Source organism: Gobius niger (assembly GCF_951799975.1).
Source record: "Gobius niger genome assembly, chromosome: 3".
NCBI classification, from domain to species: Eukaryota; Metazoa; Chordata; class Actinopteri; order Gobiiformes; family Gobiidae; genus Gobius; species Gobius niger.
Window position 1 is genome coordinate 1,397,188 of NC_136854.1, and position 21,689 is coordinate 1,418,876.

At 42.5% G+C, this 21,689-nt stretch overlaps 1 protein-coding gene across 1 annotated transcript; it reads left to right on the forward strand.

Moving 5' to 3' along the window:
* Positions 1-610: 610 nt before the first annotated feature.
* LOC306961361 (GTP-binding protein 2-like) lies at positions 611-16,440 on the forward strand. The gene is made up of 12 exons (XM_079554070.1): positions 611-1,001; positions 1,932-1,958; positions 4,331-4,515; positions 5,021-5,129; positions 6,689-6,886; positions 6,953-7,127; positions 9,707-9,926; positions 12,052-12,187; positions 12,256-12,314; positions 14,070-14,241; positions 14,366-14,530; positions 15,895-16,440. The coding sequence occupies exons 1-12, from the start codon at positions 834-836 to the stop codon at positions 16,186-16,188; spliced, it is 1,908 nt and encodes a 635-aa protein (XP_079410196.1). The 5' UTR covers positions 611-833; the 3' UTR covers positions 16,189-16,440.
* The last annotated feature ends 5,249 nt before the right edge of the window (positions 16,441-21,689 follow it).

The window sequence follows — 21,689 nt, forward strand, 5'->3', positions numbered from 1 at the left end:
ATTACATGTCAGTGGGGGAGTACGTTTACAGACAAAAGCACATACAAATAAACTAAAACATACCTGTGCGACACAGTAGAAACAACATTTCAGTGTCTCCACCTCCACGCACACCGGCTCCCTATAAAATCCAAAAAGGACGTGAGATGGCGGCACAACTGGCGGGACAATAATAACTGTGTAAGAGTTAGCTAATTGGGAAAAGTGCACAAACTTAACATTTCGAATTAAAACTTGCACTGGAGCACGTGCATTACATGTGAACATCGTGTCTTATCAATATATATTTGGATGGGGACGATCATTGAATTAGAAATATGTTATGTTAATATATTCTTTTACACCGAGACACACTCACCCCTCTCCACTGACGGAGGGGCGGCAAGCTTCCCAATACAACATCCGGGCAGCGGGATTTTCACAATAAAACACTAAACCGTAAAATTCACAATAAAACCACATTTCATTACGTAGGCGCCCATAGGAATTGCTCAAATAATTTCCCCGATGCTAGTATGGCGGACGTCGTTACTAATGGACACGTCATAAATACCCGGATTGATCTGCTTTTATTTTGTGGCGGGGGAAGTCTTTTATTTTGAAGCTCAACCCGGAAGTCCGTGTTGTTGTTGTGATGCTGAGGAGGACAGCGGCGCATCATCCCTCCGTCCCGTCCGCTGCTCCTCCCCGGGACATGTCCTCTCCATCCCGGGACCCCCCCTGCCCTCCGCCCCCGCAGACAGCGACCCCGTGAGCCTCCCATGGCCGACCGTCCGAGCCCTGTCCTCGGCTGAAGCCTCTGTCACCGCCCGCTGCGGAGAAGGAGCAGGAGGATGGTGGACATCACGGAAAACTGCGCCACTCGCGGAGCTCCGGCGGGCTCCAGCGACGCCGATGACTCCGCCAAGAAGTCCAAACGGAGGAAAAGGAAACGCGGGGGCAGGAAAAGAAACAAGAATAAAAACAAGAACCGAGAACCTCCGCCGTTCCTTCCCCCGGAGGTAACGCCGCAGCGCCGCTGGGAGACGCGCGCGCGGGGCTAGGCGCATACCGGCTCGTTTTACGGTCATATTTCCATTTTAAAACTGCTATTAATGCACTTATCGCACCAAATGTCTCCGGTTGTAAGTTCTCTACAAAACAAATGTCGCAACACTCACCTACGAGCGTTTAAACCTGCGTATTTCATGCCTAACAACAACGTCACACGGCGCCTCACGCAGTATTTGTGAAATTTAAGTTACAAACTGAAATAGATGAAACGCACTTACAGTTTCAGTAAAAAGGAGGGCAGTGTTAAGGTTAGGTTAAAGTTAGGAATAATTCGGCAGAGCTGATATTGCGTCAGAGCGAAGCTAACCTTGAGCACAGCTGCATATTTACATTCTCTCCTCGCTATGACAAATGACAGGCGCATTATGCTTGTTTGTTTACTGCCCTCTAACGGGAGGGGGGGGCGTTTTTTGGGGGGGGGGGGCAAGTGTTGTTTTAGGCAGGGCTTGGTAGTAACGTTTTTTTTCAATTCCGGTACTTTAGCGATACTCGGTTTTCGATACCGATACCTGAGCGATACTTTTTTCGGTCGTCTCATGATCGGAAGGTCAGGGGTTGCCTTTTCTTCAACATGTCGTCTTCTTTTTGGATTGAAATCAAACATTTTATGGTCATGAATTGCTACAGAGCTGATTAGCTTTTGTGGTGACGTTAAACTCTTAATATTCGATTTTTTTGAAAATCGACGGCCGTGTAGACGGAGCAACAAGACCAAAAGGGGCGGGACTGTGGAGCTCTATTTCCCCCATTTTTAGCATTTTTTTCACGTTTTTTCCCAAATTTTCCCCAAATGTTCCCAAATATTTCAATCCCAGCCTTGACTTATTCTTAAATGTTGTGTTTCAGTTTCCAATGATCTTGTGTTGCGTCTGTTTCAGGCTGAAGAAGGAAACATCGAATACAAGGTAAGATCATGTTCAGTTATTTACTTTAGCGAAAACCTGTAAACGAATAACATCTGACTAAAACAAGCTAACTACAGTCGAGCTACATCTTTGTTTTGTTTCTGACTCACAGCAGCTTTTTCTGTTGTAACAAAAGCAAATCCTAAGGCGTCGTAACTCCTAAACCAACAATAAAAGTTAATTTATGATCATACCCTGGGCAAATAAAAAAAAAAAGAACTTTACATTAAAATGAAAAGCGTCTTAAATGGGCAAAGGGTCATGGTCTATGTAGTTCCTTTTTGCTGCTCATTGTGAGACTACGTTCCTTTTGAGGCTCAGTGGTTTTTTCCTACAAATGTCTGAGTTTACATTATATTTAAGGAGGACAAAACAAAATCAGTTCCACTAGTTGAAAAAAACTCAGGTTCAGGGCCTTTAAGATAAAAAAAATCAGTCATTAATAGTTCTGGACCATTCTTTTTTTATTCATCGATACTTGGTTTTCGATACCGATGCCTGAACCGATATTTAAATATTTGTCGTCTAGAACCAGAAAACGGAACAATAACGTTTAGAAGATCTGGAAATTTACAATATCGGGTTCATCTCCAATGTCAACAAATGTGGGAAAAATGGGAAAAAATTGGGAGAAATTGTGGCAAAAATAAGGAAAAAAATTGGGGGAAAATGGGAATACGTTGAGAAAAATGGAAAAAAAAATGAGGGAGAAATAAGGAAAATATTAGTGATAAAATGTAGCAAAAAATGAGAAAAAATTGGGGAAAAATATAAAATACAAATATAAATTGGGTGGGAAAAATGGGGGAAAATTGGGAAACATCATTTAACCAACCAAGTCACTTCCCTTAATGCTGTCCTTGGACCAACAGCATCAAAACTTGGATCTGACAATTTTGTTTTTTCTTTAATTTTTCCGTTACCAGACTGGTATTGTTAGCGGTGCCCAGGCCTAGTCATGAAAAGTTCTGTCCTCATAATAGAGCTCCACAGTCCCGCCTCCTCTCCACAGTCCCGCCTCCTCTCCACAGTCCCGCCTCCTCTCCGGTCCGGAAGTAAAACCCCCCCTTGCTTTGAGACCGTATTGATTTGGAATAAAGTCTTTAACTCCGTAACTGAATCCAACTCTGTGGTTCTAAAGCGACCGCAGAGTCAGACGCAGGTGAAAAAAGCACGTCTGAGATCCATCTAGTTTAACTGCGAGCCTTCGTCCTAGAACTACATTACCCAGGATGCTCGGGAGTCCCATGATCGACAACGAGGCTTTTGATTGGTGGAGCTTCACGTTCCCACACGTAGACAACATATTATAAACAATGTATTAAAACATAATGCAGGCAGATAGTTGACGTTTTATCCATATCTAACACTGACAGTAAGAAAAACGTAAAAAAAATGTTCCCAACGATCCAATTAAATGAACCGCCATCATTTTGATTCCCATTAGCAGGATTCAGATTGTTTAACCCCTTAACTCCCGCCTGAACCGAGCACATTTTCTCCAGTTTGGCTTTACTCCAATCCAAAAGCTTCTGGAAAAAAGCTGTGAAAATAGCAACAAAACTGAGACGAAAACAATGATGGAAATGTGAGAAAAAAGTGAGAAAATATTGATGGAAAAGTGGCAAAAATGTCACAAGAAATTGACAAAATATGACGAAAAAATGACTTAAAAAATGTCCAAAATGTGACAAAAAAATGACAAAAATGTGATAAAAAATTGACAAAAAATAAAAAAAAAATGGACCAAAAAATGACAATAATTGGATAGAAAACTTGACGAAAAAATGATGAAAAAATGGCTAAAAAATGACAAAAAAGTTACAAAAATGAGTTGAATACCCAACAATAAAATGATGGAAAAAAAATCTGATGACGTGAGGAAAAAGATCCTCTTGTTAAGAGGTTAATAGTGAAATAATATAGAACTTTTGTTTGCAAAGTAAAAGAAACTGGCTGTGTTTGCTGAAAACCTGGTTGCCTTGACCAGCGGGCGCGATGTCGCAATGGTTCTTGGGATACGGAGTTTCTATAGTCAGGAAGTGAATGATGTCACAGCCTTGTACCTTTGCCTTTTCTTCAACATCAAGTCTTCTTTTTGGATTGAAATCAAACATTTTATGGTCACGAATTGCTACAGAGCTGATTAGCTTTTGCACTGATTTTTTGCTTCCGGACCGGAGCAACAGGACTGCAAGGGGCGGGACTGTGGAGCTCAATGTTGTACTATATGCAGCTAAAATGTAATGATTGTGAAAGTAACTATGCTCCAAATACTCTCACATGAAAGAGTAACTCCCAGAATACAGTCCCTCGAAATGACTTTCCTAAAAACCCGTTCCGCCCCTGGAGAAAGTGTGTGTGTGTTTCAGCTGAAGCTGGTGAACCCGTCCCCGTATCGCTTCGAGCACTTGGCCACGCAGCTGAAGTGGCGTCTGCAGGAGGGGCGGGGCGAGGCGGTGTATCAGATCGGCGTGGAGGACAACGGGCTGATGGTGGGACTGTCCCCGAGCGACATGAACGCCTCGCTGAAGACGCTCAGCCGCATGGCGCACAAGTGGGTACCGGCGCGGGTCTGGAGCGGGGAGAAAGGGGTCAGAAACGGGGAGAAAAGGGGTCAGACTGGGTTAAAGAGGGTCGGAAATGGGGATAAAGGGGTCACACTGGGTTAAAGAGGGTCTGAAATGGGGATAAAGGTGGTCAGACTGAGTCAAAAAGGGTCAGACTGGGCTAAAGAGTATCTGAAATGGGGCTAAGGGGGTAGACTGGGTTAAAGAGGGTCTGAAATTGGGATAAAGGGGGTCACACTGGGCTAAAGAGGGTCTGAAATGGGGATAAAGGGGGGACACTGGATTAAAGAGGGTCTGAAATGGGGAGAAAGGGGGTCACACTAAGCTAAAGAGGGTCTGAAATGGGGTTAAAGGGGTCACACTGGGCTAAAGAGGGTCTGAAATGGGGTTAAAGGGGTCACACTGGGCTAAAGAGGGTCAAACTCAGCTAAACTCCTCCCCCTCATGTCTCCTCCCCCTCGCCCCTCGTGTCTCCCCCCGGTGTCTCCTCAGAGTGGGCGCTGACATCACGCTGCTCAGAGAGAGGGCGGTCGACTCCGACAGAAACGTCTCTCGGAAAATCGCTGAGGTTTTGGTTCGGAAAGTTCCCGACGACCAACAGGTGAGAACCGTTTAGTGACCTTACCTGGTCTTCAGTTCCTGGACCTGTTAGGGTTGACTCTTGTGACCTCTTTAGTTCCTGGACCTGTCAGGGTTGACTCTTGTGACCTCTTTAGTTCCTGGACCTGTTAGTGTTGACTCTTGTGACCTCTTTAGTTCTTGGACCTGTTAGGGTTGACTCTTGTGACCTCTTTAGTTCCTGGACCTGTCAGGGTTGACTCTTGTGACCTCTTTAGTTCCTGGACCTGTTAGGGTTGACTCTTGTGACCTCTTTAGTTCTTGGACCTGTTAGTGTTGACTCTTGTGACCTCTTTAGTTCCTGGACCTGTTAGGGTTGACTCTTGTGACCTCTTTAGTTCTTGGACCTGTCAGGGTTGACTCTTGTGACCTCTTTAGTTCTTGGACCTGTTAGGGTTGACTCTTGTGACCTCTTTAGTTCTTGGACCTGTTAGGGTTGACTCTTGTGACCTCTTTAGTTCCTGGACCTGTTAGGGTTGACTCTTGTGACCTCTTTAGTTCTTGGACCTGTCAGGATTGACTCTTGTGACCTCTTTAGTTCCTGGACCTGTTAGTGTTGACTCTTGTGACCTCTTTAGTTCCTGGACCTGTTAGGGTTGACTCTTGTGACCTCTTTAGTTCCTGGACCTGTTAGGGTTGACTCTTGTGTGACCTCTTTAGTTCCTGGACCTGTTAGGGTTGACTCTTGTGTGACCTCTTTAGTTCCTGGACCTGTCAGGGTTGTGTCTTGTGACCTCTTTAGTTCCTGGACCTGTCAGGGTTGACTCTTGTGACCTCTTTAGTTCCTGGACCTGTCAGGGTTGACTCTTGTGACCTCTTTAGTTCCTGGACCTGTTAGGATTGACTCTTGTCACCTCTTTAGTTCCTGGACCTGTTAGGGTTGACTCTTGTGACCTCTTTAGTTCCTGGACCTGTTAGGATTGACTCTTGTGACCTCTTTAGTTCTTGGACCTGTTAGGGTTGACTCTTGTGACCTCTTTAGTTCCTGGACCTGTTAGGGTTGACTCTTGTGACCTCTTTAGTTCCTGGACCTGTCAGGGTTGACTCTTGTGACCTCTTTAGTTCCTGGACCTGTTAGGGTTGACTCTTGTGACCTCTTTAGTTCCTGGACCTGTCAGGGTTGACTCTTGTGACCTCTTTAGTTCCTGGACCTGTTAGTGTTGACTCTTGTGACCTCTTTAGTTCCTGGACCTGTCAGGGTTGACTCCTGTGACCTCTTTAGTTCCTGGACCTGTTAGGGTTGACTCTTGTGACCTCTTTAGTTCCTGGACCTGTCAGGGTTGACTCTCGTGACCTCTTTAGTTCCTGGACCTGTTAGGGTTGACTCTTGTGACCTCTTTAGTTCCTGGACCTGTTAGTGTTGACTCTTGTGACCTCTTTAGTTCCTGGACCTGTCAGGGTTGACTCTTGTGACCTCTTTAGTTCCTGGACCTGTTCGGGTTGACTCTTGTGACCTCTTTAGTTCCTGGACCTGTTAGGGTTGACTCTTGTGACCTCTTTAGTTCCTGGACCTGTTAGTGTTGACTCTTGTGACCTCTTTAGTTCCTGGACCTGCGGGTGGCTGTCCTGGGGAACGTGGACTCGGGGAAGTCCACCCTGCTGGGCGTCCTGACTCAGGGGGAGCTGGACAACGGTCGGGGCCGAGCGAGACTCAACCTGTTCAGGCACCTCCACGAGATCCAGACGGGCAGAACGTCTTCCATCAGCTTCGAGATCCTGGGCTTCAACAGCAAAGGCCAGGTACCAAGTCAGACGAGGATGTTCAGGAGAAGGAGTTCAGGAGTCTGAGTGTTTTTTCCGGTGCAGGTGGTGAACTACAGCGAGTCCCGTACGGCGGAGGAGATCTGCGAGAGCTCCTCTAAGATGATCACCTTCATGGATCTGGCCGGACACCACAAATACCTGAAGACCACGGTGTTCGGACTCACCTCCTACTGCCCAGACTTCGCCATGCTGGTGGTGAGCGCCAGCACGGGCATCGGTAAGACCCGGACTGGACTACAAATGCTGCAAACATCTACATTTACATGGCTGTGTCGCTCCAGGGCAGAAAAAAACGCTTTCCCAATTGTTTTTTATTTGTTTCTTATATTGAAAAAAAATATATTAATAATTTTTTTCCCCCATTTTCTTCTTGATGTTTCCAATTTTTTTGGCACAATTTTTCCCGACTATTTACCATTTTTTCCAAATGTTTCCTTTTTTTATTTTTTTTCTCATTTATCCCCATTTTCCCCTATTCTTCCTTTTTTTCCAAAATTTCTTTTTTTTCATTTTTTCACATTATTAAAAATAATTTTCCCATTTTTAATATTTATATATTTTCATTCGATTTTTTTCCCCTTTTCTTTTTAATTTTTTAATTTCTGATATTTGTTCAATTTTTCCCAATTATGTCCTATTTTTTTTCTTGTATTGAAAAAAATATATGTTAATAATTTCATGTTTTTCCCAATTTCTTCTTGATATTTCCAATTTTTTTGGCACAATTTTCGTTTTTTTTCCAAATGTTTATTTTTATCCACAATTTTCTCCCAATTATTTCTTACTTTTTCCGTTTTTTCCACATTATTAAAAATAATGTCCCCAATTTTTAATATATTTTTTAAAATTCCTTAACATTTTTCTCCATTTTTTGCCAATTTTTTTCCTCTTTTTTTCCCACATTTTATGCAATTTTTCCCCAGTTCTTTTTCATTTTTTAATTTCTGATATTTGTTCAATTTTTCACAATTTTGTCTTATATTGATAAAAATTATATTAATAATTAATAATAATAATTAATAATTTCTTCTTGATGTTTCCAATTTTTTTTAGCACAATTTATCCCTATTTATCATTTTTTCCAAATGTTTCCTTTTATCCCCAATTTTCTCCCAATTATTTCTTGCTTTTTTCTATTTTTTTCCCGATTTTTCCACATTATTAAAAATATATTTTGTAAATTCTTCTTCCCCATTTCTTTTATTTTATTTCTGATATTTGTTGTGCATAAGTTCAAATCATACAACGCCGCCCAAGAAGTGACTTCCTGTTTCGATCCAGCTCACCAAAATAAAAGCACACAGCTCGCCTCTCTTTCAGCAGGTACAGCGACATTATAATTAAATACACACATTTTAAGTGTTTTGTCTGTTAATAATAATAAAAAAAGTTGAACTAATGAATAAGATGATGCTTTTATTTTGGCGAGCTGAATCGAAACAGGAAGTCACTTCTTGGATGGCGTTGTTATGATTTGAACTCATGTACAGTCAATTTGGGGAGAAAAATTTAACAAATATCAGAAATTAAAAAATGAAAAGAAATGGGGAAAAATTGCATAAAATGTGGGAAAAAAGAGGCAAAAAATTTGGAGAGAAGAAGAATTTAAAAAAATATGTAAAAAAAATTGGGGAAATTATTTTTAACCTCTTAACTTAATCTTTTTCCTCACGTCATCATTTTTTTGTTGGGTGTTCAACTCATTTTTGTCATTTTTTGTCATTTTTTTAATCACATTTTGTCACATTTTTTTGTCATTTTTTTGTCATTTTTTGTCACATTTTTGTCATTTTTTGGTACATTTTTTATCGATTTTTTGTCATTTTTTATTTTTTTGTCACGTTTTTGTCATTTTTTGCTCAATTTTTTGTCAATTTCTTGTGACATTTTTGCTACTTTTTCATCAATTTTTCATCACTTTTTTGTCACATTTCCATCATTGTTTTCGTCTCAGTTTTGTTGATATTTTCACATTTTTTTTCCAGAAGCTTTTGGATTGGGGTAAAGCCAAACTGGAGAAAATGTGCTCGGTTCAGATGGGAGTTAAGGGGTTAATAATGCGGAAAAACAAAATTGAAAAAAGAAAAAAAGAAATAATTGGGAGAAAATTGGGGATAAAAAGAAACATTTGGAAAAAAAAAATTAAATAGTAGGGAAAAATTGTGCCAAAAAAGTTGGAAGCATCAAGAAAAAATTGGGAAAAACATGAAATTATTTAGGCGAGACACTGCAGGTGAAGAGTTGATTCCCCACATTTTATGCACACTGGAAATAAATAAAGTATTCAGTATAAAAAGCTGTGAAAATAGCAACAAAACTGAGTTGAAAACAATGATGGAAATGTGACAAAAAAGTCAGAAAACATTGAAAACACATGAAAAAGTGGCAAAAATGTCACAAGAAAATGACCAAAAAATGACCAAAATGTAACAAAAAGGTGACAAAATGTGATAAAAAATTAACGAAAAAATGAAAAAAATGTGACACAAAAATTACAAAACTGTGATAAATATTTGACAAAAAAATTACAAAAAATTGACAAAAAAATTACAAAAAATGTGACAAAAATGTGATAAAAAATTGACAAAAATGTGACAAAAATCACAATAAAATGACAAAAAAGTAACAAAAATGAGTTGAATATCCAACAAAAAACTTATGGAAAAAAAATGTGATGACGTGAGGAAAAAGGTCCTCTCGGTTCAGGCAGGAGTTAAGAGGTTAAATATTCTTTTGCAAATGTTGATTTTTGTGCAGCTTCAGAGTGTTTGTCTGAAGGTTCCTCCTCTTCCTCAGCGGGCACCACGCGGGAGCACCTGGGCCTGGCGCTGGCCCTGAAGGTGCCCGTCTTCATCGTGGTCAGCAAAGTGGACGTGTGCGGCCGCGGAGCCGTGGACCGGACCGTCCGGCAGCTGGAGCGGCTCCTCAAGCAGCCGGGCTCCAACAAGGTCCCTCTGCTGATCCGGGGGGACGACGACGCCGTGATGGCAGCGCAGCAGTTCACCCACAGCACCAGGTCAGAGGTCAGAGGGCACAGCACCAGGTCAGAGGTCAGAGGTCACTAAGGCACCAGGTCAGAGAGATGGGCAAAAATGAATGTCTCCATATCTGTGGGGACTTTCTCAATAACGGTGATGAAGATATTTATTGGCAAACCATCAGAGATATGCAAAAATGTGCTGCAAACTTCTCTTACTTTAACCGAGCACATTTTCTCCAGTTTGACTTTACCCAAATCTCAAAAATGAGACGATAATGAGGATAAAAACACAACGATAAAAAAAGCATCAAAAGAGCGTTCAAACAGAAACAGAACCGGCGACAAAAACGCGCTCGGTTAAACTGAGGGAGCGATGAGTCGTCTACGAGATAAAATCGAAGCTGAAGATTTGCAAATTTACAATATCACGTTTATCTCCAATGTCAGGAAACGTGGAGAACATGTGGAAACGATTAGAACAGTTGGGAAGAAAAAGTATCTGGATTTCTGGAGAAAAAATGTGTAAAAATTATGTAATAACTTGAAAAAAGGGAACATATTTTTTTTATGTGGAAGAAGTGGTAAAGAAAAAAGAAAGGTAGAAACTTTTGAAGTTGTTAAGGACAATAATCTTAATGAGCAACAAATCAAAGTAAATGCAGATGTTTCCAGCGCATTTCTTCATATTTCTGATGGTTTGCTTTGAGATCTTCAAGGCAAGTTTATTTGTAGAGCACAATTCATACACAAGGGAATTCAAAGTTCTTGACAGTTAAAGCAGCGTAAAATATAAGAAAACAAATACAATCAATAAAAACATCAACATAGAATTAATCAATTACAGTAAGAGGCAAGAGTGCAGATAAAATACTTTCAGTTATATACATTTTTAAGTCTAGTTTTGACTCGCTCTATTTTTTCTTGCTTGTTCACACAAAGTTACCTAACCTCTGTTTTGTCGCTCCTTCTCCTCTGGACGTCAACATAAAACTAATCAATTACAGTAAAAGGCAAGAGTGTAGAGACCGTAAATGCTCTAATATAGGCCGGGGCCTTTATTTACTCAAGGGCATGTAGGACCAGGCCTTTATTGGAACCAGGCCACAATTAGAGACAGGCCTTTATTTCTATTTGAGCAAAACGGACGACCAGGAAAATGAAGAAAAACAAGATTTGTGTCCATTTGCACCTAAAATATTAGGTTCATTTATTAATGAACATTTCAAACCCTCTCCCAGCGGCCGGAACATTGATGCCTTTTATTTTGTCGGGACAACAGGAAGTGTTTCGTTGCTGTTAGCGGAGCTTTGACATCAGTGTCACTGCAGGTTTCTGTTTCGTTTTTACCGCAGACCGGATTATTTGTTGTTATCTCGTGTAAAAGGCGAGTTTAGACGGAGCGTTTGTGTTTGTGATCGATCATGAGACTGACCCGAGAGAAGACGAGACGCTCGCGCTGATGGGAGGAGTTATTTTGAGGCGTTGGACTGACCTGCACACGGAGCAGCTGGACGTGCTTTGAGGACGCGATGGAGACTTTATTAAAACCCTGGAGGGTCACACAACATTTGCCCTGTTTCCAAATATCATCACAGGAGGTTTGAAAAGTGGCTAAATCTGTGTCAAAGTTACGCTCGGATCAGCTCCTCCGCAGCGTCCCCCTCGGCCCGGGTTCAGTTTGTTACTTCCTGCACGTGAGTTTTCATTTACACCAGTATGACACAAATTCCTAACATGGGGAATATTTCTACTGCTATAGTTTCTAATAAAAGCCCCGGCCTGTTTTAGAGACCGGCTTCAATTTGCCTCCGCCAGCCGCGAACCCGGCCACTGTTAGAGACCCGGCCTCTGTCAGAGACCCGGCCGCTAATGGAATACAGGCCAGTATTAGAGAATTTACGGTAAAATACTTTCAGTCATATGCTCGGGCAAAAAGAACTGTTTTCGGCCTGGATTTGAACATCGTCAGAGTTGAGTCTCACATCCTCGTGAAGACTTCATTATTGTCCTCGTGACAGTGGCCTCTTTCAGCCACAGGACCTCGTGGTACATGAGTGAAACACCTGACCCTGTGACGAGGCTCAGCTGCTGCTCCTCACACTTATGTTTGTCACGTCTTCCTAAAGAAACATCAGTAATGAAGTCGTTTCTGTCCCGTCAGCGTGACCCCGATCTTCACTCTGTCGTCCGTCTCTGGAGAAAGTCTGGACCTCCTCAAAGTCTTCCTGAACGTCCTGCCTCCTCTGAGCAACAGCAAAGAGCAGGAGGAGCTGATGCAGCAGCTCACGGAGTTCCAGGTGGGGGCGCTCTCGCTCTCCTCAGGCTCCTCCTCTTGTCTCGGTAACGTCTGACCCTGTTTGTGCAGGTGGATGAGATCTACTCCGTCCCGGACGTGGGCACGGTGGTGGGCGGCACCCTCTACAGGTGAGTCACAGGAACTGCAGCTCCTGACACACAGGCTTTCACCTGGAAACAAAGACACACAGGTTTATTTTTGAGTAATCTTAAAAGGAAGTATCTGTACTTTTACTTACCTGTGAGTAAAACCTTTAAGTGACAGATCTTCATTTTGATGGTTAAAAATTACTTCATTCTTCTTAATGCTTTTCTTTAAAATGTTTTTATAATGGTTTATGTGTTGTTGCTGGGGTTCCTGACTTGTAAAGAGTCTGTTTTAAACACAGCACTAAACAGACCTTGTTGTATCGTCTTCATTTCCTTTTTTATTGAGTGATTGAAAACAGAAGTAGAATCTAAATTGAAGAAATGTTCTAGGACAGGGGTGGCCAACTAGTCAGAGACCAAGAGCCGAAATGTTCAACTTTGATCCTGTGAAGAGCCACAAAGGCACCGACCATTAGCGAGATCCCGGGGCGGTGGTTTATTGTGATTAAATAGAATGTGACCTTTTTATTTAATCACAATAAACTATGACTTTATGCCTTTTGCTTTTTTTGTTCAATAATTGTATTAGATTTGATGGTTTTACTCCTCACCAAGATCGAAATACATTAGATATTTCTGCTCTGACTGAGACAGAATTAGATGTTTTTTATTGTTTTTTAATGCTGGGGTGTGTTTGTATGGGGGGCCCTGCCCACGGAGCCCCCTCCTCTGATCCGCCCCTGGCCCGTGCGCGCCTGCAGCTCGGTCCTGACTGGACTGTGCAGAGAACGCACTCTCGGCTGCACAAAGTTCATGAACTTTAATCAGGAGCCTCTGGACGACTGAGAGTCTGTTTTAAGTTGCATCTGTAACAGTTTCAGTCACGTGTAAAAGAAAAGTCATGACTTTGCGTATTTCCGTGTTGCGATGTCGCGCTTCACATCATGAGCTTCGTCAGAGCTGCGCTTTTTTCCATTTCCTAATTTGATCTTTTTCTGTGAATATGAGGCCAAATTACATCAAATAAAGAGCAGCTGATCAGAAACCTGAAAAGCAGAAGCTGATTCTAGAGCCACGAACTGCCTGTTGTTTAACTACGTCCCGCTGTGAGTGAGGTGCACGGGCACCTCTTACAAACCGCCTCCAAAAGGAGGAGATACAGACTCTCATTCATGTAGAGATGGAAACAGGGTCTGTAGACGATGGTTGGATTGTTGGTCAAAGACTGTTACAGTTTATAAATAAATATTTACCAATTATTTTGCAAAGAGCCGCATTGTATTAAACATATCCAGTCATTTTAGGGATAGGTTTGCCTGAGTCCTCCTAGGAACGCCCCCACCTCCTGGAGACGCCTCCGAGCTTTCGTCACCAGCCGAGTAACCAACCACTGCTCCTCAGCAGAACCCCCTCCCCACTGATGCCACAGACAGCGTGTGGAGGGGGCGTGTCTAAAGGCTCAGAGGTTCTTAAAGAGACAGAGGCCTATTTCAAGACATTCACTACAGCCATTTTGAGAGAGACATTTTATACAAGGCAGTTATTCTAATTTACTGCATTTACAGACCAACAGAAGGTTTGGCATCATTGTAGTGTGATATAGACTGGTGCTATGGGACTGGAAAAAGCAGAACACCCCCTCTTTAACACCAGGTCATGCTCAAGTATTTGCTGCAGCCGTTCCCATTGAAAAATCCAATTGACGTCTATAGATGTCATTGGCAGTCAATGAGTTAAACACGTGTAATGTATGTTACAGTGGCGTGTGTCATACTAAGCACATGTATGTTGCAGTGGCGTGTGCCGCGAGGGCGAGCGCCTGGTGGTCGGGCCCACAGACGAGGGCCGCTTCCTGAAGCTGAGGGTGGGGAGTATCCAGAGGAACAGGTCGGCCTGTCGGGTGCTGCGTGCGGGACAGGCAGCCACGCTCGCCCTGGGCAGCTTCGACCGCTCGCTGCTGCGCAAGGTCAGCACTCCAGACTCATGCGTGTAAACGAGCCCCGCAGACAGAAACAATAAACAGGATCCTTTACTTATATTCTGATATGGTTTTACTGGTACATTCCTGAGTTTCTTGTGTGTCTTTGCAGGGCATGGTGATGGTGAGCCCGAAGATGAACCCCACCATCTGTCTCGAGTTCGAGGCCTCCATCGTGCTGCTGTTTCACGCCAAGACTTTCCGCCGCGGCTCCCAGGTCACGGCACACGTGGGAAACGTGCGGCAGACGGCCACCGTGGAGGGTCTGCACGGGAAGGTACGAGATTCGCGGCCGTCTTGTATCAGACCCATCCAGGCATCAAATCTGAGACAATCCGATACTCTCAAAATGCCGGCTACCGATACCGATACTGAATATCGGTACATCCCTAGTGTCCTGTTCCACTGCCTGTTAAGTAAAACTGAACCTGCCTGAACGACTATTTAACCTCTTACCAAGGGCATTTCCTCCAGTTCGGCTTTACCCAAATCTAAAGGGTCACAGCCTCTAGGCCAAAGCTCAGACCCACAAAACTCATCGCTTATTTGTTTTCATTTTCACCTTTTCATCTGTGTTTTTTTCTCGTTTTCATTGCTTTTGACACTTTTTTCAAGAAGCTTTTAGATTTGGGTAAAGCCAAACTGGAGGAAATGTGCTCGGTTCAGGCGAGGGTTAAAAGGTTATATAGTTCTGCAGGTTTGACTATTGTGACTGTTGGGAGTTGGTGGGAGTGGGACGTGACGGGAATGAGGACTCCCTAATGAGGCGTGGTTCTAGCTGGTCCTAACTGGTTGTAACTGGTTCTAACCGGTTCTAACTGGTTCTATCTGGTTTCTTACTGGTTCTAGCCGATTCTTACTGGTTATAATTGGTTCTAACTGGTTCTAACTAGGGATGTCCCGATCCGATCACGTGATCGGAAATCGGGCCCGATCACGTGATCGGAAATCGGGCCGGATCACGTGGTTACAGACTCATCGGAATCGGACAATACCTCCCGATCAGGACTCGGATATTTCTGCGTGTCCATTCTCGTTACTTTTGATCAGATTTCGAGCTACCGCGAACCACTTTCTGTCCTCTCCCCCTGGCCCAACTGGTACTAACTGGTTCTAACTGGTTCTAACCAGTTCTAACCGGTTCTTACTGGTTGTAACTGGTTCTAACTGGTTCTAACTGGTTTCTTACTGGTTCTAACTGCTTTCTTACTGGTTCTAACCGATTCTTGGGGCGACAGTGGTGCAGATGGTAGAGCGGGTCGTCTCATGACCGGAAGGTCGGGGGTTCGAATCCCACCTCCTGAAAGTGCACATTGTCGTTGTGTCCTTGGGCAAGACACTTCACCCACATTGCCCCCAGTGTCTGCGTACATTGGTGTATGAATGAGAGAGTGAATGGGTGAGTGGATCCTTGCTGTAAAGTGCTTTGAGTGCCTAATGTAGGTGGAAAGGCGCTATATAAGTTGAGACCATTTTAGCATTCTTACTGGTTCTAACCGATTCTTACTGGTTGTAATTGGTTCTATCTGGTTCTAACTGGTCCTAACTGGTTCTAACTGGCTCTTACTTGTTCTTCCTGGTTCTTCCTGGTTCTTACCGGTCCTAACTGGTCCTAACCCCCCTGTGCTTGCTGGTCCTCAGGAGGAGCTGCGCACCGGGGAGCGCGCCGTGGTTCGATTCCGCTTCATCAAACACCCGGAGTACCTGCGCGTCGGGGCCAAGCTGCTCTTCAGGGAGGGCGTGACCAAGGGCATCGGTCACGTGACCCGCCTCCTCACCCACGACCAAAACCACCACCAGGACCAGAACCGAGACCAGAACCGAGCCCAGGACCAGGAGAGCGGACTGAACCAGGAGCTGAACCACCTCCGCAAACTCCGAGCGGATCAGAACCAGAACCAGCAGCAGGTCCCGGCGCTGAGAGGGACTCGCTAGAAGACCTCGCTCTCCCCAGACGCCTCCTCCCACAGCCTGTCCACAGATTAAAGACCTGAGCTCTGTTTTTCTTCTGCATTACGCAACAAACACAAAGCTAAGTGGTTTACGGAGCTTTACTTTGTGACATCTGTCTCCGATGGTAAAAACCGCTGCGTCACGAGGGAAACGTGTAATCCAGGTTCACGATTCATCTTCAATCTTTCATAATCTCTGGATTAACTTTCCTTTAGATTATTCTGCCTCATATTTACAACGTCGAAGACCGAAATGCGAATCACAGGATGTGGTTTTTGGGACTGAGCTTCTTTGTGCTTCTCATGATGAGGCACTAATTCAGTTTCATATTCTGTCTTCAAACATGAACTTATGGAAGTGAAATTGAATGAATAGTGAATAATGATGTGATATTATCAGCCAGTTCAGTCAGCGGCCATCTTGTTTCTTCTATGAAAACTCACCTGTTATTTCAAACATAAAAGGTCAAGATTTCCTGTGAGGAAGTTTAACATCAAACTACAGTCGTGCTCAAAGGTTTACAGTTCTTAATACTTCAACATCAATGACGGCTTTGAGTCTTTTATGGTCATTGTGGATCAGGTTCTTTATTTCCTCGATGGTAAAACTGGTCCATCTTCTTGGTAAAAAAGCCTCCAGTTCCTGTAGATTCCTGGGCTGTTTTGCATGAACTGCACGTTTGAGATTGAGGTCAGGAGACTGAGATGTTCACTCCACTGACAGGTCGACTTGTGCTTTAGATCTTTGTCATGTCGGAACGTCCGAGTGCGTCTCATGAGCCACAGAGATACAGAGACACAAGTTGACTGGACTAAAACTGCCTGATGGACATGATTCTGAGTCAGGATTAACAGGAATCATTTTCTGATGTTTGTTAGCGCTAGCATAGCTAAAGAATACAACACGTAAACATGACCTTTCTGTCATCATGTAGGTCTAACTACAGTGATGATAATGTCTGTATTCATGTTTACTCCGCCCACTTCTGTCATGTTAATGACCTGTGAAAACGAGCCGTTATGACGCATTTTCGCGCATATTTAATTAGACGCATTTGGGATCGTTATCATTGAAAACAAAGCAGATCAAAGCTCATGTAGATTGTAGATCTACTGTTTGCCTTTTGCCAGCTCTAAACCAACTCTAAATCTTCAGTCTGGCCTCATAAGTTCAGTATAAGGTGCTGCAAAAGTGACATGATATTTTTTGCAATTCCAAAGCTTCATACAGAGCAGTGTGCCCTCAGAGAAGTTTATCAGATTTGTTTAAAGTTAAAACATGTAGCTTAAACAACATGTTAGGCTACATGTTTAAGTAAAAAATACAATAAATAGTAGCCTAGCATATTCCCAGTGTCAGTGTTTCCCATTAATAGAGGACATGGGTGAAAGTATAATAATAAGTAGGTCTGAGTAAATGTTTAACCAAAAACATAATGACATTTCACTCCAACATTGCATTTGGTCTTTTTAATATTTTTCTAATAAAAAGGATTGTTTGTTTCATCCTGGTGTGTGAGATGTGTCCCAGGCAGAAACATAAGACATTACAATAATGGAACAACTTACAAACCACATTTGAGTTAGCCTTTCTATTGATTTTTAACGTCGAAATAAATATCGACAAATATCGGTATCGGCAGAAAATGTTCATATCGGACCATCCCTACCTGTAACATCCCAGAACATGTGTGATCCGGCTCCGTGTTTCACTGTAGGAATAATCACCGTTCACACTGCAGAGAATGTTTTCAGTCATTTACACAGTTTTTCCCTGATCTGACCACGTTTGCTTTGTTCATTTGGGGACATTTCAGATTATTTAAAGTAAATCTTACTTGAAATAAGAAAATAAAATCACCAATGAGATACGACCAGTTTTCTTACCCATTGACAAAGAAAATGACTTGAAATACAATAACAAAATGTTGACAAATTATACATCCTACCTAGTAAAAACAACTTGGATTATTATGATAAAATTGAGACATTTATACTAATCTAGCTCATTACTTTATACAGTTCATCACTTATTATAGGTTCATTATTCTAAAAGACATTGCTTCAGAAACGCTGGGTCTTGTCTCTGTGCTGTTTGGCATATTGTAAGCAGATACTTTGTGGTATTTGTGAAGTAATGTCTTCCTTCTGGAGACTCAGCCATGCAGCTCATGTTTCAGAATGATTTAAACAGAGTAAACTCAACACTGTGTTTTTCATAATCTCTGAAAAATAGCCAAAAAATCTAAAATTCTGCCAGAGTATGTAAACCTTTGAGCACGACTGTACACTGGTTATATATTTCATTTTCTTTGACAGACAGTATATACAACCATACACGAGTGGCTTATTCACACAGAATGTTCCCTACGTCTCATAACAACCGCTTTGTTCAGATTTAATCCAATCCGGTGTCTGGGGAGAGTCGTCGTCTGCTGCACTAGAAAACTCTCTGAATGTGGACGTTTGAAAAGTCTTCAAAGTCTGGAAACACGAGTTGCTAAAGAAATTCTCCTCTTTTTCCGCCGTTTTTTGTTTTTGCCGAACTCTCCTCTGCTCGTTTCTGTGTCGCTTCTGTAAACTTCACAATAACCAGGACGTTCAGGAGGAGGAAACACGGACGATTCCAGAGCAGTTCAGCCTTAAGTTTGTGGATCTGAAACCAGGAACTGTCTCTGCTCCGATCCCAGTCCAGCCCTTTACACCGTCTTTAACATTACACTTTAAAGAAGAGGTTAGATCTAAAGTTTCAGTAGGTTTGGTCTGGGTTAGGGTCAGACAAAACCAATGGAACAAGCTCATCCTTTCTTCAAGCAGATTAGTGATAAACAGATGAAAAAGACAAAATTCCTAAAGGTAAAGTTACTTTGTCTAGTTTTAAGTTTGATTTTTTAGTTTAAACCGACTCCAGTTCAACATAAAACACATGAATTTAAGCCATTTTAAGTCATATATCGCATTTAAGACGATCATTTTCCCACTTTGTTGTAATCAGACTTTATAAACAACTTTTTAATTAAATCCAAAGAACAAACATATTAATACAAGACGACAAACAATGAATTCAAGCTTCAAATGAAATGTTTGCCCAAATTAAGGCTTTAAATGTCCTAAAATAAGCAGTAAAATCAGACATTCAAACTGGCTTAAAGTTTACAGTAACACTTTATAACTACACCTTATTTAGCCTGAAGAAAGACCAAATTAAGTGTTAATTCATCATTTATTAAGTAAGGGATAATGTGTAGAATGCTGGTCATTATCTGGAAAATAAGCTTTTCCCGATAATGACCTACACATGATCCCGCTTATTATACGGCCATTTGCCAACTGAACACACACAACATAAACTTCGTACACTTTAATGAAGGTCGAAAGGTTTATTTAATGATTTCCGCGACAAATAGTTCCCAAAAGTTTGCGCGTTGCTCTGCAACATTTGGCTAGGCTAGAAGCAGCAAGGCTAGCAGCCAGGGTTGCCAGGTCCGCGGTTAAACCGCGAAATTGGGCGGTTTTTAAAGCCATTCCGCAGGTGAAAAAAAAAGCGTTTTTTTGCCTTGTTGTAATCAATGTTGACTTGATCAAAATCACTATTTCGAAGGCAAATCCAAGGCTCTGTAAGCTGCTTTTTCAATAAGGGGGGGAAATAGGGGCGGTTTCTCATCATCACAGGAGCACATGGGCTCTGTTAACTAGTAAACAATATTGAAAATTCCAGCCGCACCGTATGTCCGCGGGTTTTCCACGGTTTTTAGATATTTTTGGGCGGGTTTGGCTGCCCAGACCTGGCAACCCTGCTAGTAGCTAGCCTAGCTACTTAGCTGAAGGCGCAGTTGGAGGAATGTTGGTGAATCTCTGGGTAAGTTGAAAGTCAGACTCACGCTAACTTCACGAGCGATTCCCCGACTTCTCTCTCAGTGACGGGACAGATAGTGTCGCTGCTACGTACGCGCGGAGTGATATGAAAGCACCAACTCCGGTGCCATTGGCAGAGTCATTATTATCCTTAGAGGTCCTTTATCAGAAAATAATGACCGGTAGAACGTTGGGAAATCCCATTCAAATCAACGGAGCTTCTACTTACGTTGTGAAGAGACGGATAATAATGGTAAATAAGGTGCAGTTATTATACAGTGTTACCAAAATACAGGTTTTTGCGAGTTCATCATAAGCACAAAAGTAATGTCTCTAAATCAGATTAAGCTGCAACTTTCCCATTGAAATCCCCTCATTCCTCTGTTTGAGGCAAAGTTTGTAAATCGTAAGAAATGAAATATATACTAGTATTTGGAGATATAGTTAGGGCAGAGAGGGTTAACCTGTTATCAGACTGGGGTTAGGGTTATTGACAGGAGAGTTTACAGCCCATATGCCAGTGTGATAATTACAGTAGGAAATAAAACATTTACATTGTACTGTTTTTACACAATAACCACTAAAGCAAAGAGTGGCTAAACTTACCCCAGTCTGTTCTGCCGGTATAAGCCTGGGTCACAATAACATCACTCAGGTACAAGTAAAAAAGTACTGTGAGATTAAAGGACTCCAGGACAAACAGTTTCTTCAAGAAGTTCATTTGACAGAGTTCTGTTCAGAAAATGCGCTTGTTTAAATTAAGTTTCATTTCGTCTCCATCAAAATCATTCAGAGCTTCGTAGCTGCTGGTCTGGGATCGGAGCATCTTTGTGTAAAAACTGCTGCATGTTTTAAACCAATGTGAAAATGAGATTTTTCTGTGCAATTGTTAAACCAGAGAGTCGTCCCTGAGTGAGACTTACTGCACAAAGACACTGTTACACATTTCTCTGACCGCGGTCCTTCAGTCGGACGATCCCTCTGTGGTCCTTCAGCTGGACGATCCCTCTGTGGTCCTTCAAACCGGACGATCCCTCTGCGGTCCTTCAGTCGGACGATCCCTCTGTGGTCCTTCGATCGTCGGTCCTTCAATCGTCGGTCCTTCGATCGTCGGTCCTTCAATCGTCGGTCCTTCGATCGTCGGTCCTTCAATCGTCGGTCCTTCGATCGTCGGTCCTTCAATCGTCGGTCCTTCGATCGTCGGTCCTTCAATCGTCGGTCCTTCGATCGTCGGTCTTTCAAACCGGATGAAAGTGCAGAACTGCAGTAACGTCTGTGCGTTTGGGGACGACTCTCTGGCGAATGTGCTTCTTTCTCCCTGTTTTTCTCCTGAATCTGCACTTTATTAAAATATAAACAAGTGAAGAAGAGCCTGGGCTGCACTGGTGCCTCGTGGGAAATGTAGGATTTACAGAGAAAATAATGAACTCAGACGAACGAGGGCAAAGGATTCAAGTTTATAGAAAACAAACGAGTGCTTCTGTTTAAACTTCGCGGCTTCACAATCAAGAATTTAAAAACAAAATAAATACATTTGACACAGGTAGAAAAGTAGTTACTGTTCGAAATGCTACTGTTTTCACTTCAATAATATTAAGATTTAAGGCGAGACTCTGCAGGTGAATCAGG